The following is a 23,850-nucleotide window of genomic DNA, read 5'->3' on the forward strand; positions in this document are numbered from 1 at the left end:
AGCGGTGTTCAAGTTTGATGCTGATCAATCTGTTTTTTGTTAATTTGTCTAATATGTGGTATCTTTCAAACACAGTTTAAAAAAAGAAGAACAAGAAAACAGAACAGAAAGAAAGGTAGAGGAGACAGATGAAAAGCGTTCTCTCTGTCGTATTACGGTGTTAAAAAACAAAAGATATCTGTACTCACCGATACAAGAACAGCACAAGACAGTACGAATTTTCGCTTATGTAAGCTTCATCAGGAACAAACAAACACAAAAGGCAACAAAAAGCAGACGCAACACGGAACGAACAAGGTTTGAACAGAATATGAAGGGTGTATTATTACCGGGTGTGTTATTTTTATATCTATCATATAAGTCCGCTTCTAATATGTATTCGATAGCTGATGATACATCAAGAGGAATGTGTGTGCAGCCAACATCTGAAGTCACACCCAATTTTAACCAAGAAGTACAAAATGCTGACTTATTGGATCACCACAGCTAAACTTGTACGTGCACAGACAACTGTCAAATCCGATGCTGCGAATGTTGGCTAGGGACTTCAAACCACACTGTGCTTCAAACTCATCGGTAGCTTCGGTAACCAGGACTTATAGACCTTTGAGAGGTGAAAAGCAAGAGAGGCCAATAATTAAGTCCTATATTGATATAATGTAGTTGGAAAACAGAAGTAGTGGGAGGAGGCGACTAGGAGGAGTCATATGGCATCAGTATCCATTGATATATTGATTACATTTAGATATAATATATGTCTATATATGATTGATACGAAAAGGCATATATGTCTACGAAGACCATTAATGATGTACGATACCGATACAGGCACAGCCTGGCGGTGACCGTGACCTTACAATTAATTTTCTACTGCTTGTCAGAGAGTTCACTTCGAAAGAGAGGGTCAAAAAGGAACGTCTTGGTTTTTATATAATTTTTTTTAAATCAATATCGTACGTCTTTTAGGAACTGTTGTGTGTACATCATTCTCTTGCCGAAGAACAGACATCATGATGCGAGTTATCTGCACCAAGGGCCTTTAGTAATGTAAAGTACGTGTTCGGTTACATTACACTGCCACAGGATCATACGTAATGCTGATAGTCGGCTAACATAAACGAATCAAAGCATTAGCATCAGCTAACATCTTTGTCAATCACACGGCAGCTGCATTGGTGGCTGAATATAGCAGATATCACTGAGCCGGCATATACGCTGTATCTGTCTCCAAGCCAATGGCTAAGTGTTTCCACCGACACTGAGATGCGAGGACGCAGACAGTATTTGTGTGTGTCAGTCTTAACGCCAGTCACAGTATTTACACTGAGTCGGCACGGTTGCAATACTCGGGTACGATGATATTTGTCGTATTACGCAACCAGATCTGAATCTACAAGTCCAACGCCTCGGCCACGAGACCGTCAAACGCTTTAGTATTAACGGAATCAGATTCTTGCGGCCAGTCGGTATGTTTGAAAAGTAATCCAGGCAGGGACACAGCAAACACCTCCCGCGTGTGTTCGCGTGTCGTTGTCACGATGGCCCTCCAGGCTAACTGACCGAACGCGCCTCGCAACTCCGGAGAGTCCTCGAGCAAGGGAGATAACACTGGATGCCGCAGGGAGATAACTTGCACCTGCCATGCGTTGCTCAGAATCACAATAGCCCGCTCAGAGAAAAGTCGCTCTGGATTGGTCTATGCAACGGGCTCACAACGAGGCAAATCGCTTCACGATGGCGACGAAGAAAGCACGATTGCTGCGAGATATGAAAAAAGTTGTACTTCTTAAACTAGTAGACGATTCGGTCAGTGAAATCGTCAGAGAGAAATGTAGTTATGATGGGAAATTTAGCTGGGGTAGTCCCTGAACCTTGAAAAGCGGTGGATCCCTCGGGTCACGTCGAAAACCACGCCGAGAAGATCGAAACACGCTACACGGCATCGCAGTGTAAACACCGCATCGCAGTGTAAACACCGCCGCCATTTTGGATAACGCGGCGGGCGGTGGGCGAGCATATGATACCAAAGCCGCTCGCCGAGTGCTTCGCGACCGGTTTCCTGCACTGCCCTAAGAAACGGCTTTTTGTCATTCGCACTGCGAGCGACCCGTGGCGAACCGCTCTTACTAGAGCCTCTCCATCGAAGTTTAAACAAGAAAAACATAATGTTGCAGACGAACATTATTTTTGATTGTTGACTTTGCTCCTTAAAAAAAGGCAGCGCGCAAAATACAAAAGGGCTTGAAATAGTTGCGCAATAACATTAAACGTACGTTTTTGTCCTCTTTCTACTTCTTTTAATTTGAAGAAAACTTTCTTCAAAATCCTTTTGGCGTGAAAATTAAAATCTCATGGTTCATCGACTAAGAACTTAGTCAGTCAGCCGATGCCACAGCAAAAAATTAGATTTTGCTTTGTATTATAAGATTAGAATTCCCATATCTTATCAGGCTCTCAGATCATCCTGAACTCATGTCAAAATGAGTTCGGCTCATTCTCTCAGAGAGACAACAGGCAATAGCCGTGGAGCGATGCTTGAGGGCCCCAAAGGGGGGGTATCATCACGATCACGGGAAGGGAAATTTTAGCTTTCACGATCACAGTTACCTTGATTTTTGTTTTCACGATCACGAACACCAGTGGCAAATCACGGTCACGGTAAAAGTTGCATGTACAGAAAGCACGTGTCAAAGTAAACACAACCACACAGTAATTCGCTCCTCTGGATCTATTGTTTATTCAACACAAAGTGAGAACTGTTGCACTTTTTTATTATTATTTTTTGAATTCTCTTTCATACACACATAGAATTACATATCATGATTTGTAATCAGTAACAAGAATGTTGTTCTCTCTCTCTCTCTCTCTCTCTCTCTCTCTCTCTCTCTCTCTCTCTCTCTCTCTCGCTCTCTCTCTCTCTATTTCGTTATCTCTCTCTCTCTCTCTCTCTCTCTCTCTCTCTCTCTCTCTCTCTCTCTCTCTCTCTCTCTACACTCATACACATTCAACTCACACACCCTCACTCACACACATGAATATATACTTGCACAATTTGACATTTCCAGAGCAAAATCTTGAAAACCCATTTTCTCCCCAACTATTGGGTGGATTGAAATTAAAGTACATGAATGTGTGATGGGGGTACACCATCGCCTGGTTTCATGTCCTTGAAAAACAAACAGGAATGCTACAGGCCAAAAATGGTTTTACCTGAAAGAAGCGCGCAGTGCCAGTGGCGAAGCCACAAGCCTGAGCCTGCGAAGCAGGCGAGCCAACTAGGGGGGTCCGGGGGCATGCCCCCCCGGAAATTTTGTCAAAAAACGGTTAAAATCTGTGCAATCTGGTGCATTCTGGGCATCATTTTCCGGGCTGTAATAGTGTTGTGATCTTGTTAAAAATCCCATTTTAGCCTCCCCCCACCACCATTCAACACACCTCCAAACTGGTGAAAACAACACTACTGTGCGCTGGCTTCATTGAGACCGGCGCCTGGTCGCGTTGCGCGATATTCACACGGATCGTTTTTGCGAAATTTTTTAACTTCACCGGAAAAAATTTGACTTTACCGGATTTTGAAAACGGCTTTATCGAATTTCCGTTAATTACCGGAAAAGTAGCATGCCTGACAAAATCCCCAACGAACATGACTTTGATCGTCTTTGACATGAGGATCAAGTGATCCAAACTGGCACGTCTCCCCGCCATTGTTTCTGAATTTAACCCATTGTTGATATTAAAGTTTACAGGTGCTAATATAAATCCAAGCTTAATGCAAAGAAGCGACAATTAGAATCTATGCCAAGCGTGTCCACGTTGCTGGGATGAAAAACACATTTCTAGTTTCGGTTTTGGCTACACGCAGACTCGATCTCGAGCCAGTCGAGGACACACTGAGCGAGTGACAGCCGGACGTGGCAATGTCGACAATGTCAATGATCTCACTCAAACTCAAAGATCTTGAACAAATTTCAAGATCTTTTCCTACATTCAGAACAGTCATAGAGCAACATAGATCAACATACCTTGATATTTCGTCTTCGGAAAGACCGACCCGTAGCCTGACCTTTCCACCAAGGAAGGCATTCTCGCCGCCTGCTTTGGTCTGGCTTGAATCCACAAAATATAACAGAAGTTCGATGACAGTACCGCTGCACGCCATGTTTGATCTTCGAATTCGAATTTGACTGAATGCACTCAAAACTTTTGCACGAAGCCCTTCCATTGGATGAAGTTTGGAAGACTTTTGCAATTTGCCTTCTGATTGGATCTCTTTTTGTCAGTGTGTGATTGGTTCTTTTAAAGGGAAGCAATCGCTGTCAAAATCATATTTCTGAATGTGTTGTTGCTTCCCTTCAATCGGGGTTGGCTCCTTGACGAACAGAGGATCATAGAGTGATACAGCTGTGAAAAATGTACGTTGAAAATAAAATGCTTTGCAATAATGCCCATCACGATCACGAAAACAAATCACGATCACGATCACGAGACTTGATTTTTTTTTCATCACGGATCACGGGCAAAGTCCCATCACGATCACAGAAATGGAAATTTCGGCAATCACGGTCACAGAAAGGTCAAAAAACGCCAATCACGATCACGGTTTTAAACCCTTTGGGGCCCTCATGCTTATCAGAATGGCTCTCTGATAGCATAAAAAACAATTTATTTGAAATGTGACGGCAAGTTCGATTTTCTAGCATCATCCTTCCAGTCAAAATTGGTCATTGTTGATAGAAACAACCCAGCATTTGGAGGTATGTTGATTAGATAATACTAAACTGACAAGTACAGAAAAATTGAACGATCTGGTGTATAAATTGTCCCGTTCTCACATAAACAAAGGAAATGAGGATACCCTATCAGTTCAGTCTTTACGAGAACTTTGTAACCACGATGCTGCAACATTCTTACATGCATTTTACCATTCTTTTCAAAACGTTCACATTGCACTTGAAGAGTTGCGAAAATCGATTTTTAGATTCCGGAACTCAGTGTGCGATCGGAGCATGCAAATCTTGGCTTCAGCTCTATTATGTCCAGGACTGACGAGGAATAGTGTGTGATAGCATAGGGGAGGGAACTGTGCTTTTAATTGTTTCGACAAATCTTGCCAGAGTTGTCCCAAAGGGGCACAATTTAACAGAGAGATTATTGAACTAATGTATAAAAAAAGTGTGGCAATTATGATGAATGACTATGATCCTTATACCTAAATACCATTTTCAAGCAGAAATCAACAACACCATCACAGAACGCCTGAAGTCCTTCCAATGCATTTATTTACAAACAAAAGTATTTCAAAATCATAAACACACATAGGAAGCGCACAGACAGATATTTTCCATTCTCAAACGCCTTTGAACACACAAAACATGCTATACAACACACACATAATTTGTTCTTTAATTAATAGCACACATTTTAATCTGACAGATTTTACACACACACACACACAACATAAATTGACAGATTTTACACACATACACACACTTTTTATTCATTTCCTCCCATGCATGTACACTCACTAACATACTGACACATATTGCTATCGCTTTTTGCCGGCAGAGCTTCTGACTTTTTTGATGTCATCAGCACTGATATACTGCACACCGCCCTTGTATGTCCCCACCTGACCATCAAAAAACACTCCATCGTCTCCCTTCTTCTTCTCCTTGTCCGCCAGCAACCTGTGCACAAAAATAAATAAAACAGAATAAAATCAAACTAAACCACAACAAAAAATTAAATGTAGACAAAAAAAGAAAAACAAATTCCAGAAGGTTAAACTCTTGCTTCATATTTTTCATTTTCATTACTTTATTGTCCTATCCCTGGGAAATTTGGGTAGCTTCCTCCCAGTGGAAAGCTAGCAGCAACAGAGTCCGGCTTCCCAGGTGTGTGCGTGTTAAGTTGTAATCAGCCACCTCGACTCCAGGCTTATTATGACAGACTGAGGTGTTTCATGTGCCACAGTGGTAACATAAGGGTGGGACATGGATACCATCTCTGAGTCTGCACATAAACTTAATCCGTGCCCAGCCTGGCTGGGTTTCAAACCCCTGACCCACAGATCCCAAACAGTGCTCTACCAACTGAGCTGCCTTCAGTTTGTTTGTTTGTTTGTTCGTTCATGGGCTGAAACTCCCCGCCATTTACTAGATTTAGGCAGCCATACGCCGCTTTCGGAGGAAGCATGCTGGGTATTTTCGTGTTTCTATAACCCACCGAACTCTGACATGGATTACAGGATCTTTTTCGTGCGCACTTGGTCTTGTGCTTGCGTGTACACACCGGGGTGTTCGGACACCGAGGAGAGTCTGCACACAAAGTTGACTCTGAGAAATAAATCTCTCGCCGAACGTGGGGACGAACTCACGCTGACAGCGGCCAACTGGATACAAATCCAGCGCGCTACCGACTGAGCTACATCCCCGCCCGCTGCCTTCAAGTGAAATACAGTGGACCCCCCTTTTATTTAAGACCTCCAAAAATTTTTAAAATGTAGGTTTTAAAATAGGGGTAATTTTACAGATGGTGTGAAGACAATATCTGAGACAACAGGGTATTCTTCTTCTTCTTCGTTCATGGGCTGTAACTCCCATGTTCACTCATGTTTTTTGCATGAGTGGGTTTTTAACGTGTATGACCGTTTTTACCCCGCCATTCAGGCAGCATACGCCGATTTTGGGGGAAGCATGCTGGGTATTTTCGTGTTTCTATAACCCACCGAACTCTGACATGGATCACAGGATCTTTTTCGTGCACACTGGGTCTTGTGCTTGCGTGTACACATGAAGGGGGATAAGGCACAAGCAGGTCTGCACATAAGTTGACCTGGGAGATCGGAAAAATCCACACCCTTAACCGACCAGGCGGCCGCGGTTCCAACTCACGACCTTCCAATTAAGAGGCCGACGTCTTACCACCCTGCCACTGCGCCCGTCTCAACAGGGTCTTAGAAGGGAGGAAAAAAGGGGGAAAAAAAAAAAATGAAAAAAAGGGAAGTCATAAAGAATAGTTGATCGAAGACAGGAAGAAACAAGTCGCGTAAGGCGAAATTACTACATTTAGTCAAGCTGTGGAACTCACAGAATGAAACTGAACGCACTGCATTTTTTCACAATGACCGTAGTCCGCCGCTTGTGCATAACGGAGTGAAACTGACGAGCCTGTTCAGCGCGGTAGTGGTTTCGCTGTGCTGCATAGCACGCTTTTCTGTACCTCTCTTCGTTTTAACTTTCTGAGCGTGTTTTTAATCCAAACATATCATATCTATATGTTTTTGGAATCAGGAACCGACAAGGAATAAGATAAAATTGTTTTTAAATCGATTTCGGAAATTTAATTTTGATCATAATTTTTATATTTTTAATTTTCAGAGCTTGTTTTTAATCCAAATATAACATATTTATATGTTTTTTGAATCAGGAAATGATGTAGAATAAGATGAACATCAATTTGGATCGTTTTATATAAAAAAATAAAAATTACAATTTTCAGATTTTTAATGACCGAAGTCACAAATTAATTTTTAAGCCACCAAGCTGAAATGCAATACCAAAGTCCGGCCTTCGTAGAAGATTGCTTTACAAAAATGTCAATCAATTTGATTGAAAAATGAGGGTGTGACAGTGCCACCTCAACTTTTACAAAAAGCCGGATATGACGTCATCAAAAGTATTTATCGAAAAAAAGAAAAAAACGTCCGGGGATATCATTCCCACGAATTCTCATGTCAAATTTCATAAAGATCGGTCCAGTAGTTTGGTCTGAATCACTCTACACACACAAACGCACAGACCAATCGCTCTACACACACACACGCACAGACACAAACACACACACCACGACCCTCGTCTCGATTCCCCCTCTATGTTAAAACATTTAGTCAAAACTTGACTAAATGTAAAAAGAAATGACCTTGAGCCACTTTTGCTGGGGTCTCCCACTTTCTTGGTCTTCATGCCTGCTTTCAGATCCTGAAAAAAAAGAAATGAGATAACGTTATTATGTCAAACAAATGCTGTTTCGTGGAAGTAATATTAATATCTAACTAAACGGGTAATCATCTTTTAACTTGACAATTTAACACCAGACAATTGAAAACTTCAACAAAGGAATGGTAAAGAAATTTTGATTGAAAGATACATGCAGTATTGACTAGAAAACCATAATATGCATTACGTTACACAATATAATAACAAAGCACATCCTGAGCTGAAACCAGCACCATCAAACGTGTTAGGTCAAGAAATTTTTATTAGCAAAGAAAATACACTGCTCCTTACTTGTCGTCTCCTCTGGAACTCTTCGTTGCGTTTCTTTTTGTCCATCTTCCTTTCCCAGTTTTTGGGAATCTACAAACAATATTGACACAAAAATGGCAATTAATACAGAAAAGAGATTCACCTTTGGTAATTTCTAATGACTTTGCTTTGCCCTTAAAACACAGATACTGCATTGAATAACTTTTCACTCTCAACTACATAAACATGCATCCTAAACGATAGCAAGTAAGCATTCTGTGACATGAACTAACGCTGATGGGGTCTATGTCGACCAAAAGAGTGGGATTCCCTGTAGGTGGAGCTCCTGTAGGGGGATTCCCTGTATACAGGGAATACCACAGGGTCTAGGTCAAACCTGGCATTCAGAAATAAATAACAATGAGTTTTATTATAATTATAGAATGTATAAAGAGAATTTTGAGTTTGAAAAGTACTTGTCCATCCTGCCGGTTAATTTAGCAAACGCTGTTTTAAAATTTAGAACACTGAATCATAAATTGCCTATACAAAAAGGTAGGACTCTTGGTATTCCCAGACAAGACAGAATCTGTCACAAATGTTCATCAGGTGACCTTGGGGACGAGTTCCATTATATTTTTGTATGTCCTTTTTTTACCAATTATAGAAAACAGTTGTTACGGTGCTATTATTATGCCCGCCCCAATTCAGTTAAATTCAGAGAGCTTTTTTCCACTACAAAAAAGAGTTTATTGCTAAAACTCGCAAAGTTCATGACACTTGTCATGGACTGTTTGAGAAGCGAGTAAAATTTAATTCTCTTTTAGCTTTATACTCCGTTATCTGTTTTGTGTTGTTTGTAATAGTATTTTTGTCCTTATGTTAACCCACCCATCACCCCCCCCCCCCTCTCCCTTCCCCCCATTTCCCATAGTAAAGAAATGTATGTAATCACTTTGCACTTGTAGTGTTTTATTATTATTAGTATTAGTATTATTATTATTTATTATTATTATTGTTGAATTGTTTCTTGTATTGTTTTTGCTCTCCCTCACCCCTCAACTCCCTTTTCTGTACATAGTCTGATTTCTTTTTGTTTTAGTTCCTTTTATTTGGTGTTGAATGAAATGTGTTTTTTAATTTTCCATGTACCCTCACGGGGTTTTATTGGAATAAAACTTGACTTGACTTGACTTGACTTGACGTGTTTTGCTGATATCGCTGAAAGTCACGTGATGCTTAGCGACATCGGTAGAATTTGATGTTTTTCAATCTTTTTTGATATTTCTTAGAAATTCGAGTATGGTTTGCAAGTTTTATTGAAATACTCCACCCTGTGGGAATCCCTGTATACAGGGAATCCCCCTACAGGAACTCGACCTACAGGGAATCCCACTCTTTTGGTCAACATAGACCCCATCAGCTGAACTAACAGTCACATGAATCATCAAAAAGGCTTATTTTTTGTGCATGCATAATCAACCTCTTCCCTTTCTCTCTCTCACGCACACACACACGTAGACACACACACACTCTCTCCCTCTCACGCACACACACACACACACTCTCTCTCTCATGCACACACACACTCTCTCTCACGTACACACTCTCTCTCTCTCTCTCTCTCTCAAGCACACGTACACACACACTCTCTCTCGCACATGTACACACACTCTATCTCTCTCTCTCATGCACACGTACACACACACACACACACACTCTCTCTCTCTCTCTCTCTGATTGTACAGACAAAAACAGCCAGTTGAAGCCCTTTGTTAACATACACGTCATGTGTTAACCCTTAGGCTGGTTGTCGCGACACTTTACGTACACTGTCACCTGGTTGTCACGACATATGTCGCGCTACTGACTCAGTCTGTTTGGTCGGTTCCGATTACCTCCTATGGATGCGAAAACCTATATGACCGTTTTTCTTTATTTTTCTCTCTGTTAATTCACCAGTGGCTATGTAACATGTGTTACAGAATTGCACCAGTGTAAGGGTTAAACAGAGAAACGCTTTCGAACAAAATGACACAGAAGTAACATCTGATTTATAAACAAAAAAAGACAACTCACTATAGCCCCTAAGCTCTTCAACTGAGCAAGTTCCGCTTCAATTCTTGTGCGTCCTGCAAAGCCCGTAATTCCGAGGTTCCTGACATCATGGCGAGCTGATTCCAGAGTCAAATCAGATTTCTCAGACTTTGCTTTCTTCTGTGAATTTTTGGAGGGCTGCCCAGCCTTTGCTGCTTTGGATGGACCTGCCTGATAAAGAAGCACATTAAGAAAAACTTGCAAAATGTGACATCAATTTACTGCATGCACACAAATAAGAGAGTAGCTCATTATATACATGTAGTCAGAATAAAACAGAATAAAAAATGTTTCTGCTGCCATTGATCTCGTTCTTTCGACTGGGAGGCCGACTTTGTGTCATACACACACACACACACACGCAAACACTGACAGAGTTGTCACACACACACACACACACACACACACACAAACACACACAGTGACACGCACTCCCTCTCTCACTTACTAAGTTACAGATTCACACACACACACACACACACACACACACACACACACACACACACACACACACACACACGGACACACACACAAGAGCGTCATATATCATCTGTGCAGAGTGGACGAACTAGCCCTTGGATTGTATACCAGTGGGCAGCTGAACGAAAAATGAAATGATCGTTCTAAATTCCTATCACAAGCATGTGAATGAACCTTTCTTACATCTTTCTCAGCCCTAGCTCGTAACGATTCAGTTCGTATCTGAGATGACGATTACTTACTTCTTTCTTACTTTCCTTTTTTCGTTTTGCCGGATTGTGAAAAACGAACACCTCCACTTCTCTTGTTCTGCCATTGTTGTCAATTTTGCTTTCCACATGTTTCGTGGTCGCCATCTTTAGGTTAAGTCAAAGGGAAGCTACTCTACATGTATACCCTCTTTGTTGCATGTGCTGGTCTCCCTTGAACAAATGTGTTCTAATCAAAACGCGGATTTTTAAAAAAATATTTTAAAACACTGATGCTTTGGACAAATCTGAAAATAAGTCTGGTGTTTCATTATTTAAAAAAAATCCGCGTTTTGATAACACATTTTTTCAAGAGCATGTATGTTCAGTAATGTTGCAAAATTGTATGTGTCTCAGATTATAATAACGCTTAGTATTCGTAAACATATTCCTATGATTTTCGTTGTCTATTTATTTCTTTTTTGTTTTGTTTTATGTGATTGTCCGTTTATGTATATATCTGATTCGAGTAGTTCCTCTCTGGGCGAGGGCTGGTTGAAAAAAAAGCTCGTTTGTAATGCATGCCACATCCCGGCCTCGAAAACACCATTACCCAAGCAGCTCAGTCTAGGCGCAGTCACAGCACGCGCCAGAAGGAGGTGTGGCTTAACTGGCCGTTTGTGCAGTAACCATGTCGGTATCAATTAAGCTCCACCGCCGCTTCGGTCCCAGTGTGTTATTTTGACCTGCCATGCTGCAGGTCAAGAACTTTCCCACCGTCGGTAGCAGACTATCAAGTTTCCAAACGCTGACAACTCCGAAGACTCTGGAGAGAATTTCTCTATGTGTATGTACGGGCTTGATGTACAGATTTCCCTGTGTCACTGCTCAAACCAGGCCCGTTTTTACATTTAGTCAAGTTTTGACTAAATGTTTTAACGTAGAGGCGGGAATCGAGACGAGGGTCGTGGTGTGTGTGTGTGTGTGTGTCTGTGTGTGTGTCTGTGTGTGTGTGTGTGTGTTGAGCGATTCAGACTAAACTACTGGACCGATCTTTATGAAATTTGACATGAGAGTTCCCGAGTATGATATCCCCAGACATATTTTTCATTTTTTTGATAAATGACTTTGATGACGTCATATCCGGTTTTTCGTGAAAGTTGAGGCGGCACTGTCACGCTCTCACTTTTAAACCAAATTGGTTGAAATTTTGGTCAAGTAATCTTCGACGAAGCCCGGACTTCGGTATTGCATTTCAGCTTGGTGGCTTAAAAATTAATTGATGACTTTGGTCATTAAAAATCTGAATTTTTTTTTCTATATAAAACGATCCATATTTACGTTCATCTTATTCTCCATCATTGTCTGATTCCAAAAACATATAAATATGTTATATTTGGATTAAAAACAAGCTCTGAAAATTAAAAATATAAAAATTATTATCAAAATTAAATTGTCGAAATCAATTTAAAAACACTTTCATCTTATTCCCTGTCGGTTCCTGATTCCAAAAACATATAGATATGATATGTTTGGATTAAAAACACGCTCAGAAAGTTAAAACGAAGAGAGGTACAGAAAAGCGTGCTATCCTTCTCAGCGCAACTACTAAACCGCTCTTCGTCATATCCGGCTTTTCGTAAAAGTTGAGGCGGCACTGTCACGCTCTCATTTTTAAACCAAATTGGTTGAAATTTTGGTCAAGTAATCTTCGACGACGCCCGGACTTTGGTATTGCATTTCAGCTTGGAGGTTTACAAATTAATTAATGAGTTTGCTCATTAAAGTTGTCATTAAAATCGATTTTTCGCAAACAGATTTAAAATTGATTGCATCGTATTCTTCATGACATTCTGAGTCTAAAAATACATACATATGTCATGTTTACTCTTAAAATGTGATCACAATTAACGAAAATAGATTAATTAGTCTTACGATTAAAATTTAAGAAATGGATCCAAAAATGATTTCATCTTATTCTTTATCGTTTCCTGATTCCAAAAACATATAGATATGATAGGTTGTATTCAAAACAAGCTCAGAAAGTTAACAAGAATACAGAAAAGCGCGCTTTCCTGCTTAGCACAATACACTACCGCGCTATTCTGGCGTGTGCATATCACTGCGTTTTGCACGTGGGATGTGAGCGGTTGAAAACGACGTTAAACACCAAATAAAGAAAGAAAGATTTACACCCAGTGTGTAAGAAAAACATTGAATACATTGACCTTTTTCACGACAGACAGATAACTACAGCCTTTACTTGTATATAGATTGATGTTTTTCCTTTTTATATTCCTTTTAAAATTGATAAATATTTTTAAACCCTTCTCGGAACAGCTTTCGCAATTCATGTCCACCCACAGGCGCCGGACTATTCTGAATAACAGCGACTGCTCAAAGACCAACAGCAGACAATGATGAACTCGAACTGCCTGGAATCTGTGTTGCCTGTATCATTGCAACTCGCCTGCATGATCACATTTCTGTATTTGTCATGTAAATTCTTACAACCCCGGATAAAAAAACAAAAACAAAAACAGAAAATGACGTCACACCTTAAAAAAAACCATGGCTTTAATTTAAATGTAGCAGCATTAACACTAAATGTGACCCTCCACCACGGGATGAGTCGCATGTCACCTTTGCATGATTTTCATATTTGTACATTTTCCTAAAGAGTTTGTTATGCTCTATGCAGTGGTGAAAACCGTTTTAGAAAAGAGCGACAACTGTTTGAGTTATAAGCCTGTGACTAAGGTGACCCTCACACTGTTACCAGACACCCCCCGGACTTATATTAAGCCTAGCGCAGAACCGCGCGAGGTGACATGCGACTCATTTCGTGGTGGAGGGTCACAAATGTTTGTTATAATGCAGTAAAACTATTACATATCTGATTATTCTTGTTCACCTATTTCGTTTCTTCTACCCACAGAGATATATATTCTACATCTCTGTGCCAAGTCAAGTCAAGTGCGCGTATTGTATGTGCCTCTTGTTTTGGACTGGGCAAAGGATCTGCGCCTTCGGCTCTCAGAGTCAAGTTTCCATAGGCCGAGGGAAGTGTTTAATTAACCGTATCGAGCACACGCATATCGTACATTCTGAACGCGTGTAATGGAGTGACTGACAGGAGCTCAAGTTCTCCCTCCCTTAAAAATAAGGGAGTCTGCCGCGATCGCGCCTGAACTGAGCTGCCTTTGCTACTAACACGCCGTATAAACGGTTGCACCGACTGAAAGCCGCGGGATCGGTTGCATCGACTAAAAGCCGCGGGATCAGGACACGCGAGGTGAGTTTCTCCACAAAATTACAAATCTCTTCTCTTAATTAGTAGATTATCACATAACTTTTGTTTACACTTTGAACTTAGGTGTTGTAGCATCACATCATCGATTTTTTTCATTGATTGCATTTACGTGGGAATGTTGAACTGTGATTATTTACACTTGTTCAAGCGCATTTTTGTAAATTTTGACTTTCAACCTTCACCACTAAAAATCAAGCTTTCGGACAAAGCTACAGACAATTAAAATGTAATCAATGATTATTTATTGACCATTGGGTTAAATTTTATTAGCTAATGTTACATAGTTACTTCATATTTTACGGATATGCAAGGACACTAAACAGTTTGACGGTTGCACACCACGGAAAATCCTTGTACAGACCGGTTGTGCGCCACGGTAGTCATCGGTTGTGCGCCGTGGAAGTAATTGAAAGTTGAAAAGGTTTACTTTAAGGCTGAAAAATCGCTTCTGAACATTGTACAACAAACATCATGCCATGTAATGGTGTACAGTGGCCAGCAAAAGTATCGCACCAAATGGGAAGAACGGAAATGACTAAAATTGCTTTGAACGAATCGGGAAATTACCTCACATTTTAACGGTCCTAATTAGATATGTAAGAACTCTTCATTTGCTAACAGATTTGGTATCACAAGAAAGAGGGGACTTTCGTCTTTACTATGTTAAAAATTCATGATTGTAGTATACTTGATTGTATTAAAAAGACCGTTTGAAAAGTGTCTAAATTGTCAGACCTTTCCTCTCTTGCTATGTGGTGCAATACTTTTGCCGGTGTAACACGAATTTTTACTCCACGAAAAATTTACTCCGGAGTAAACATTTCGTACAAAATTCTTACTCCGAGTACACCTTTCGTACGAGAAAAGAACTCCCCAAGGCACAAAAAAATTACTCCCTCCACGAAATTTTTACTCCCCATTTTTTTTACTTTCAGTAAAAATCTCGTACGCGAAAATGGGATGCGGGCGAAGGGATAATGCCAATATGTGATCTCGCGCAAACGAATGTCGCGCTAGCCTCCTTCCACCCCTTCCACCACCAAGACTAACAAGGGAACAAGGGAGTAAACATTTCCTACACCTGGCATGGGAAGTTAAATTGCTCGTGTTAGGGTGAAGTAATTTATTCGTTTTTTTATTCGTCAGGGGAGTAACATTTGTGTACGAAATGTTAACTCGGAACTCACCTGTCGTGGGGAGTAATTTTCTCGTGTAATGGGGGAGTGCTTTTTTCGTAAAGGGAGTATTATTTTCGTACGAAATTTTTACTCTGGAGTAAAAATCTCGTGGGAGTAATTTTCTCGTGTTACAGGGCCACTGTACAGGTGGGTTTGACCCGGATAGTGTACAGTCCCAATAGTTTCATGGAGACACGCACTTTTTTTAGGATGGTACTCGCACTCTGATATTTCTAATTTTCTATGGCAGATGGAGTCCGGCCTCTGAAATCACCTGTCCACTGCATAAACCATGGATGCGAATCAGCCCTGCTTCATGTGCTGGTATTGTTCTGAAAAATGTGAAGAATTCATCACCGCTATCGATCATGCTTTGTCATTACACCCCACTGAAAATGTGAAGCTTCGCATTCTTCGGCTTGACGATAAAGCCGGGGTATTCAGATATTGTTCAAAAGACTTCGAAGTAATTCCAAAGACAGTAGCAGAGGGATACCACATTGTTGGCCATAAGAATGAAACTATCACAATAGAATGCAAAGCCGACGAATGCAAAACTGGCGAATGCAAAGCGGACGAGAACAAAACGGACGAACCAGCATCAAATTCGGACAGTGATGAATCAACTGGGGTTTCTCGTCATGGGTATGCATGTGCTGACTCAGCAGTCGGGCACAAGCAAAACTCTTGCCGCATTTGCTGCAGACAAGAAGTCTTGGTTTTGTCTTACAATTGTGGCGTGTGAGGTTCCGTTTGCTTTGGAAATACTTGTTGCATTTTTTGCATCTGTGTGGCTTTATGCCTTGATGACCAATATAGTGGCTGTGAAATTCAGTAATGTTCATGAAAGCTTTATCACATACCCCGCACGTGTATCTTGATCCCGTTTGAAAGCCGTGTTCTTGTCTCCTGTGTTCTGTTAGACCAGAAGCATATTTGTAACTTTTGCCACACTCTTGACACAGATGACGCTTGCCTAAACTCCCAGACGGCTTTGATGGTGTTGATGTCCTTGTGGGTGGACCTATGGTCTGAGCTTGCCCTTGTGAAAGAACAGCGTCCACAGCTTCCACCATCTCTTCGCTAACATCAAGATAGCTATCCGTCGTGATACCAGAGATCTCCATTCTGCAACCTCTCTGCCGGGATCGGTGGGGGGTGGTAGCCCGCTATCGTGGGGGTTGGGGGTTGCAGAGAAGCAAAATTTGGAGTTATCGGATCGTACAAAAACGCACAGAACATCGGCAATAAAGGTGGTGGGGGACTATAACAACATAACAAAACAAGAGCTGAGACATTCACCAAATATAACTTGATATTACTGGCAAATTTAGAAGGACAATGTCCCATGGTGCACAACCGCTGGCAATCAAATATTGTCGCGACGTGCAACCATGCTCTTCCGTGGTGTGCAACCGTCAAACGTTTGGTGTCTTTACATATCCGTAAAATATGAAGTAACCATGTAACATTAGCTAATAAAATTTAACCCAATGGTCAATAAATAATCATTGATTACATCTTAATTGTCTGTAGGTTTGTCCGAAAGCTTGATTTTTGGTGGTGAAGGTTGAAAATCAAAATGTACAAAAATGCGCTTTAACAAGTGTAAATAATCACAGTTCAACATTCACACGTAAATGCAATCAATGAAAAAAATCGATGATGTGATGCTACAATACCTAAGTTCAAAGTGTAAACAAAAGTTATGTGATAATCTACTAATTAAGAGAAGAGATTTGTAATTTTGTGGTGAAATTCACCTCGCTTGTCCTGATCCCGCGGCTTTTAGTCGATGCAACCGGTCCCGCGGCTTTCAGTCGGTGCAACCGTTTATTCGGCGTGACTAAGCCCACGTACAGCAGCTTTTGTGGGTTTAATTTTTTTTATTTTATCAAGACCGGCGAACATTTTGTTTGTTTAAAACCTCAAGCGTCGCAGAAGTACAAATAAATACAAACTTCTTCGTTCTCACCGTCTTTTTAATCAAGTCAAGTTTTTCTCATTTTGTCTCTTTACGCGGCTCAACCAAAAACTGAGCAAGCAAACAGGGAGTTACTTATAGTTTTCCACCATGTGCCCTGCACATGCTGGCCTGTCTGTACAAACGTGACAAGATAACAATAAAAGTGTATTCCCCAGAAAACAGCAACAAGAACAAATGAACATGGACTAGTTTCGACTTTTGTCTTCGTCAGCAAATGAACATGGACTAGTTTCGACTTTTGTCTTCGTCAGCAAATGAACAACAAGAAACAAACAAGTCGCGTAAGGCGAAAATACAACATTTAGTCAAGCTCAGTCGAACTCACAGAATGAAACTGAACGCACTGCATTTCTGCAAGACCGTACACTCGTAGCATCGTCTGTCCACCGCTCGTCGCAAAGGCAGTGAAATTGACAATCCAGAAAAGCGCGGTAGCGGTTGCGCCGAGGAAGATAGCACGCTTTTCTATATCTCTATTCTTTTTAACGTTCTGAACGTGTTTTTAATCCAAACATATCATATCTGTATGGTTTTGGAATCAGGAACCGACAAGGAATAAGATGAAATTGTTTTTAAATCGAATTCGGAAATTTAATTTTAATCATATTTTTTATATTTTTAATTTTCAGAGCTTGTTGTTAATCCGAATATAACATATTTATATGTTTTTGGAATCAGATAATGATGAAGAATAAGATAAACGTAATTTTGGATCGTTTTATATAAAAACAATTTTAATTACAATTTTCAGATTTGTAATGACCAAAGTCATTAATTAGTTTTTAAGCCACCAAGCTGAAATGCAATACCGAAGTCCGGCCTTCATCGAATATTGCTTGGCCAAAATTTCAATCAACTTTATTAAAAAATGAGGATGTGACAGTGCCGCCTCAACTTTTACAAAATGCCGGATATGACGTTATCAAAGTCATTTATCAAACAAATGAAAAAACTTTAAGGATATCATACCCAGGAACTCTCATGAAAAATGTCATAAAGATCGGTCCAATAGTGTACTCTGAATCGCTCTACACACACACACACACACACAGACACACACTGACACACAGAAAAACATCCGAACAGAACGCTCTCCTCTTTTCAAGAAGGAAACATCCGATTCACTAGTTTCGGCAGCACACACCCAAACACACACAACGCACCACACACGCGCGCTTGTGCTGTCTGTGACGTCATGTTGTGTACTTGACCTCGACGCACGCAGTCAGCTGATTGCCTCCACCAGTACCACACGCGTCCAGCTGATCGACGGAAAGAGACTTGGTTTTGGGAAATGCCGCCATAAGGCCGAACGTTGCCGTTATTTTCAAACAAAGGGTTTCTGTTAATGCAGCGTATCTACTTCAGTGTCCGCTTGAAACAAAGAGCAGAAAAAGGCCGGCATCTCTGTGCACGTCTGAGGTAAGGAAAGTTTTTACACCACTGCTAACTAATTACATACTACGTGCGTGCGTGCGGTGCGCATGCCCACGTCAGTGTGTGTGTGTGTGTGACGGTGTGTGTGTGTGTGTGTGTGTGTGACGGTGTGTGTGTGTTTGTGTGTGTGTGTGACGGTGTGTGTGTGTGTGTGTGTGCCAGTGTGTGTGTGTGTGTGACGGTGTGTGTGTGACGGTGTGTGGTGTGCATGCACAACTAATTGCGTACTACCACTACATGCATGTGCGTGCGTGCGGTGCGTATGCCCACGTCAGTGTGTGTATGTGTGTGTGTGTGTGTGGTGTGTGTGTGTGTGTTTGAGAGAGAGAGAGAGAGAGAGAGAGAGAGAGAGAGAGAGAGAGAGAGAGAGAGAGAGAGAGAGAATGAGAGAGAGAGATGACTCACAGGCGTAATGCAATACAGTTGCAGGCCTGCTGTCATTGTTCAAATACGGATTTAAATTAGCATTTCAAATAAGCTGAGCAATCTTCGCATTTCAAGTCTTTCTTTGTGACACGTTCGCACGTGTTAGCACTTGACTATTCACGGGGGATAACCGGTCAAAGGCCGAACAGAAGCCGAAGGCCGCTCATGACACGTGTGAAGGCAAGTTTTGTCTGTTTTCTAGGTACATATTGTTTGATTTATGTCGGGATTTAAGGTAAGCTACTGATTCGGCGATGACTAAATTTGTTTCACGATGCATAAAAAGTCAGGGAGCGATTGATATTTGCCCGTAAATAGCCTTCAAAGCTGAAAATGTCGGCGATCGAGCACCGGAAATGGCTGTTCGATGGGTTTTGCAAGTAGAAATGTGCTTTATTTCACCAAATCAGCTCGTATATGATATGGGTACGGGATTCTAGAGTACGAAGGAGTCATAAGAGGTGCAAAGAAGTGCTATTTGGGAGTAGAATAAATCTTCCGAGACAGTAGACAAGAGAAGGTCATATTTGAGAGATGCGCGTAGGCCGATTGTCTTTCCGACAAGCGAATGATACAGCAGATTAATCATTCGTTTTGATCAGAAACCTAGTCTCCAGTTTTTATGAATGAGTTTTTCACACGTGTCATGAGCGGCCTTCGGCTTCTGTTCGGCCTGTGACAGGTTATCCCCCGTGATTATGCGGCGCTCAAAATGTTTGTGTTCCACCAAACGCGTGATACAACATGACATGATAACAACACTGAGACTCAGACTGCCTAAGTACCGTATTTTTTTGACATGAGTTCATGCATTACCAAACGGAAATTATCAACAATCATTGCTTGTAGTCCTCTCCTGAACTATAGTGTCATTGTTCACCATACAACATCTCTCATATCACTTCTCCTTTGTATTCCAGATGTTGTAATCATTGCTTGTTTGAATTTAAGTATTCAAAGTAAAGAGCCCTGTCAGACTTATTTACTACGCATATATGTCTTTGGGATTATTCCACTGAACCACTATGGTAAATGAATATCTGAAGTATTTTGTTACTGTTGAAAATGTGCAATTTTGATTCCCAGTTGCAAGGAAAGTATGACGGCTTACTAGTGCCAAAACCTGGGGTTACCCATTATCATGTGATAATTACTAATTAACGCTGTCAGTTACTGTTTTCACTCGTTAGTTACTCATTTTCACGGGATAATTGCTAATTTTCACGGGAAAATGACTAATTTTTAGTTTTGGCACTAGCAAACCGTCAGGAAGTGAGCCAAAACTAAAAATCAGTAATTAACAGGTGAAAGTTAGTAATTTTCCCGGGAAAATTAGTAATTAACATGTGAAAATGGTAATTATCAAGGGAAAATTACAAATTTTCCCTTGATAATTACAATTATGAGGTTTGGGCACTAGTAAGCCCTATGACGGCTTACTAGTGCCAAAACCTGGGGTTACCCATTATCACGTGATAATTACTAATTAACGCTGTCAGTTACTGTTTTCATCTGTTAGTTACTCATTTTCACGGGAAAATTACTAATTTTTAGTTTTGGCACTAGCAATCCGTCAGGAAGTGAGCCAAAACTAAAAATTAGTAATTAACAGGTGAAAGTTAGTAATTATTCCGGGAAAATTACTAATTTTCCCGGGAAAATTACTAATTTTCCCTTGATAATTACAATTATCTGTATCTGTCCGGGCTGGGTAAAGGGAGTGGCTGGGGAGGGGAAGGTGGGGGGGGGGGGGAGTGGGTAAGTGGGTAAGAGAGGGGTAAGAGAGACGAAAGAGGAAACTGGACACAGGGACAGGGAAAAGTCACTGCCTGAAGCATTCAGTAAAGCCAGAAAAAAAGAAAGTACGACATGTAGGTTTTCAATTAATATTTTTGCAAAGTGTGTGTTCGTGGCTGCTTTCATGGGGTGCCTGTATCCTCAGGAATTTGAGGATTTCTTTTACCTCTCTTTTTCTGACACCGTTCATTTAACGTCATTTTTACAGGACAGTTTTTTTTCCTTTCAGTTATACGTTGTAGTAGTTTGACCATATTGTTTTAGTACAAGAAGAGCTCGTTCACCAGTAGCAATTTAGACTCACTCAGTCCGTCAGTGTGTGTGATGGGGGGGAGGGCCTCTCCTGTGACCGGCCATCCGCGGCAATGTACGGACAGGTTTGCACTGGCCCTAGGGTGTCCGTTCATGAGAGGGACTGTTGTAGCAGTAAAACTAGTGTGATACATAAGTAATCAATTTATCCACTTGACTATATTCACAACAGGGACTTATCACTCTTCTTTGCATGTTTTTATGCCTACGTTTTTTCAAATACTCTGCAACACATGTAACCCAAATACAACATGTGCCCGTACACTACCGCTTCTTTTATGAAAACATCGCTTCGGCCATGTTGATTTTAATCAACCAATGTTCTTGTTATGACTGTGAAGGGGCTGACTAAGCTAGAGGGTAAGGGTTGAAATAATTGTAGCACAGAGGAGATGATACTTCCCTAACATGATCACGTCAGCAAGCGAAACTGGCTCCATACACGAGGAGAGACCCGTCGATTACTGACTATCACGTGTTAGAGTAACGAACTGTCAGACGATTTCCTTGAAAAGAAGAAACGCACGTGCACCAAGGAAAATGCACCAAACAGAAAAGTCGATTTCAACTGATTGTACACATCGGCAAAGGTTCAACTGTATTTTGGACTCAACACTGACTACTGTGCAACTTGTCTCATGGTGAGAGATGTGCACTTGCCACGGAGCCCTTTCGTGACAGGTTTCACTGTAAGCGATTTGATTTTTCGTACAGAAGAGATTTCTTTGATTTAGCCCAGATGCTGCACTGCTGCTTTTAACTTGGAAGTGATCGTATCTTCGACTTGTCAAATGTTAACAGATGTCTACTCTTCACAGGGCCCTTTCGCGAAATATTTCACTGCAAGTGTTTTGATTTTTAGTGAGTAGTATAAGGCGAGATGTCATTGATTTTACTAACATGCTGCACGCTGATTTTGCCAAGCTGTATCTTGAGCCTTACACGGAAACCAGAATGAATTTTGTCAGCTCTAGGTCAAGGTGTTCTTTTGCAACAGATTCCTCAATTCGTGATGTTGGGAGAATAGTAAAGGGCGAGTTTTCATTGATTCTTCTTCTTCCTCGTTCATGGGCTGAAACTCCCACGTTTACTCATGTTTTTGCACGAGTGGGTTTTGACGTGTATGACCGTTTTCACCCCGCCATTCAGGCAGCCATACTCCGCTATCGGGGGAGAGTTTCAGTCATTGATTTCACACAGCACACAGCATCCTCTGAGTGTCCGAGTTCGCCTTGTGCCCAGGCGGCGTCGTCTTCACTACGAGAGTCTGCAGCAATAATTATATGATGGTATTGATTACTTTGTGACAGTCTGCAAGTGTGAGTGGTGTGTTGCATGCAGACAAACTGCTTTGTTCTTGTGTCATTTGTGCGTGCACGGTGGCGTTCTATTTTTAGACATGACAACACGATCTGTGTTCAGCCAGATTACCTCGCAACTACATCGTTTCCTCTTTAAGTTCACCGACCTTTGTAACTTCTGAACATACCGTGACCTTGCGGTTCAGTGACCTGGCTGGTAAGTTTAGCCGGGTTTAAATCCGCGAGTTGTCAGGTGCAGTTGAGACCGTCTCATCAGTCGGATACATGTACTATGATATGGATGGGTAACAAGATTCCATCGCTCTGTAAACCTCCTGTGATGCGTAGTCGGCCTATAAGGTAGGCTCTTTACACCTAAATTCTTCATGAACTTTGTGGTTTTTCACTTTTGCTTCGTCCTATTTTTCGCAGCTGAATCTCTGACTAACCAGCGGGACGTGCTTGCATTTGTTAAATTCTGGATTTGATTTCTGAACAAAAAATTGTTTTCCCATTCACAGCGTACTCTATCAGAACTGGTTTCTCTCTGTCAATTATGATTGAGTCCTGTATAAAGATCGTCACTCCTTGCAAACCGTGAAAAAGGTTAGGCAGGTCTGCCGAAATGATGGAAACGTTTTCTGCAATCTGAAATAAAGATAAGGCGTTTAGCCGATTGTCGACACCAAAAAACAAAAACACAAAAACACACACACACAAAAACAAACACACACACACAAAACAACAACTCACACCTTGATGAAAGAAGTCTGTTTTTGTTCAGTTACTGATCTTGGATCAATTCAGTAAGGTGATAATTATGCAACAGCCAGCCGGCAACGAATATAAATCCGGACCATGTATAGTTTTCAGGGGCGGATTAGGGGGGGGGGGTGTGGGGGGGGGGGTGGTTACAGGGGTTCCGCCCCCCCCCCCCCCCTCGGCTGTTTACATTTTTTTTTAAAGTTTGATAATGTTGTTGTTTCTGTCTGTAAAGCCGGGGGAAGTGTTAATTGTCAGTATAATTTTTGTACAGTTTAACTGCCACTCCTATGCGACATGTCTTTCTTCTAACCATACTATATGAT

General features: G+C 41.2%; 2 protein-coding genes across 2 annotated transcripts in view; one reads left to right on the top strand and one right to left on the bottom strand.

Annotated features, from left to right (window-relative positions):
• Positions 1-5,261: 5,261 nt before the first annotated feature.
• On the bottom strand, positions 5,262-11,224 carry LOC138948909 (uncharacterized protein C1orf131-like). The gene is made up of 5 exons (XM_070320542.1): positions 11,066-11,224; positions 10,326-10,514; positions 8,289-8,357; positions 7,921-7,979; positions 5,262-5,687 (listed from the first exon to the last, which is right to left on the bottom strand). The coding sequence occupies exons 1-5, from the start codon at positions 11,177-11,179 to the stop codon at positions 5,546-5,548; spliced, it is 573 nt and encodes a 190-aa protein (XP_070176643.1). The 5' UTR covers positions 11,180-11,224; the 3' UTR covers positions 5,262-5,545.
• Positions 11,225-18,627: 7,403 nt separating this feature from the next.
• Positions 18,628-23,850, top strand: part of LOC138948910 (monocarboxylate transporter 14-like) — a 33,585-nt gene continuing 28,362 nt past the window's right edge. Inside the window, exon 1 of the mRNA XM_070320543.1 lies at positions 18,628-18,911. The gene's annotated coding sequence lies outside the window, so the exon portion shown is untranslated. The remainder of the gene's footprint in view (positions 18,912-23,850) is intronic.

The sequence above is a fragment of the Littorina saxatilis genome, linkage group LG15 (assembly GCF_037325665.1).
Source record: "Littorina saxatilis isolate snail1 linkage group LG15, US_GU_Lsax_2.0, whole genome shotgun sequence".
Taxonomy (NCBI): domain Eukaryota; kingdom Metazoa; phylum Mollusca; class Gastropoda; order Littorinimorpha; family Littorinidae; genus Littorina; species Littorina saxatilis.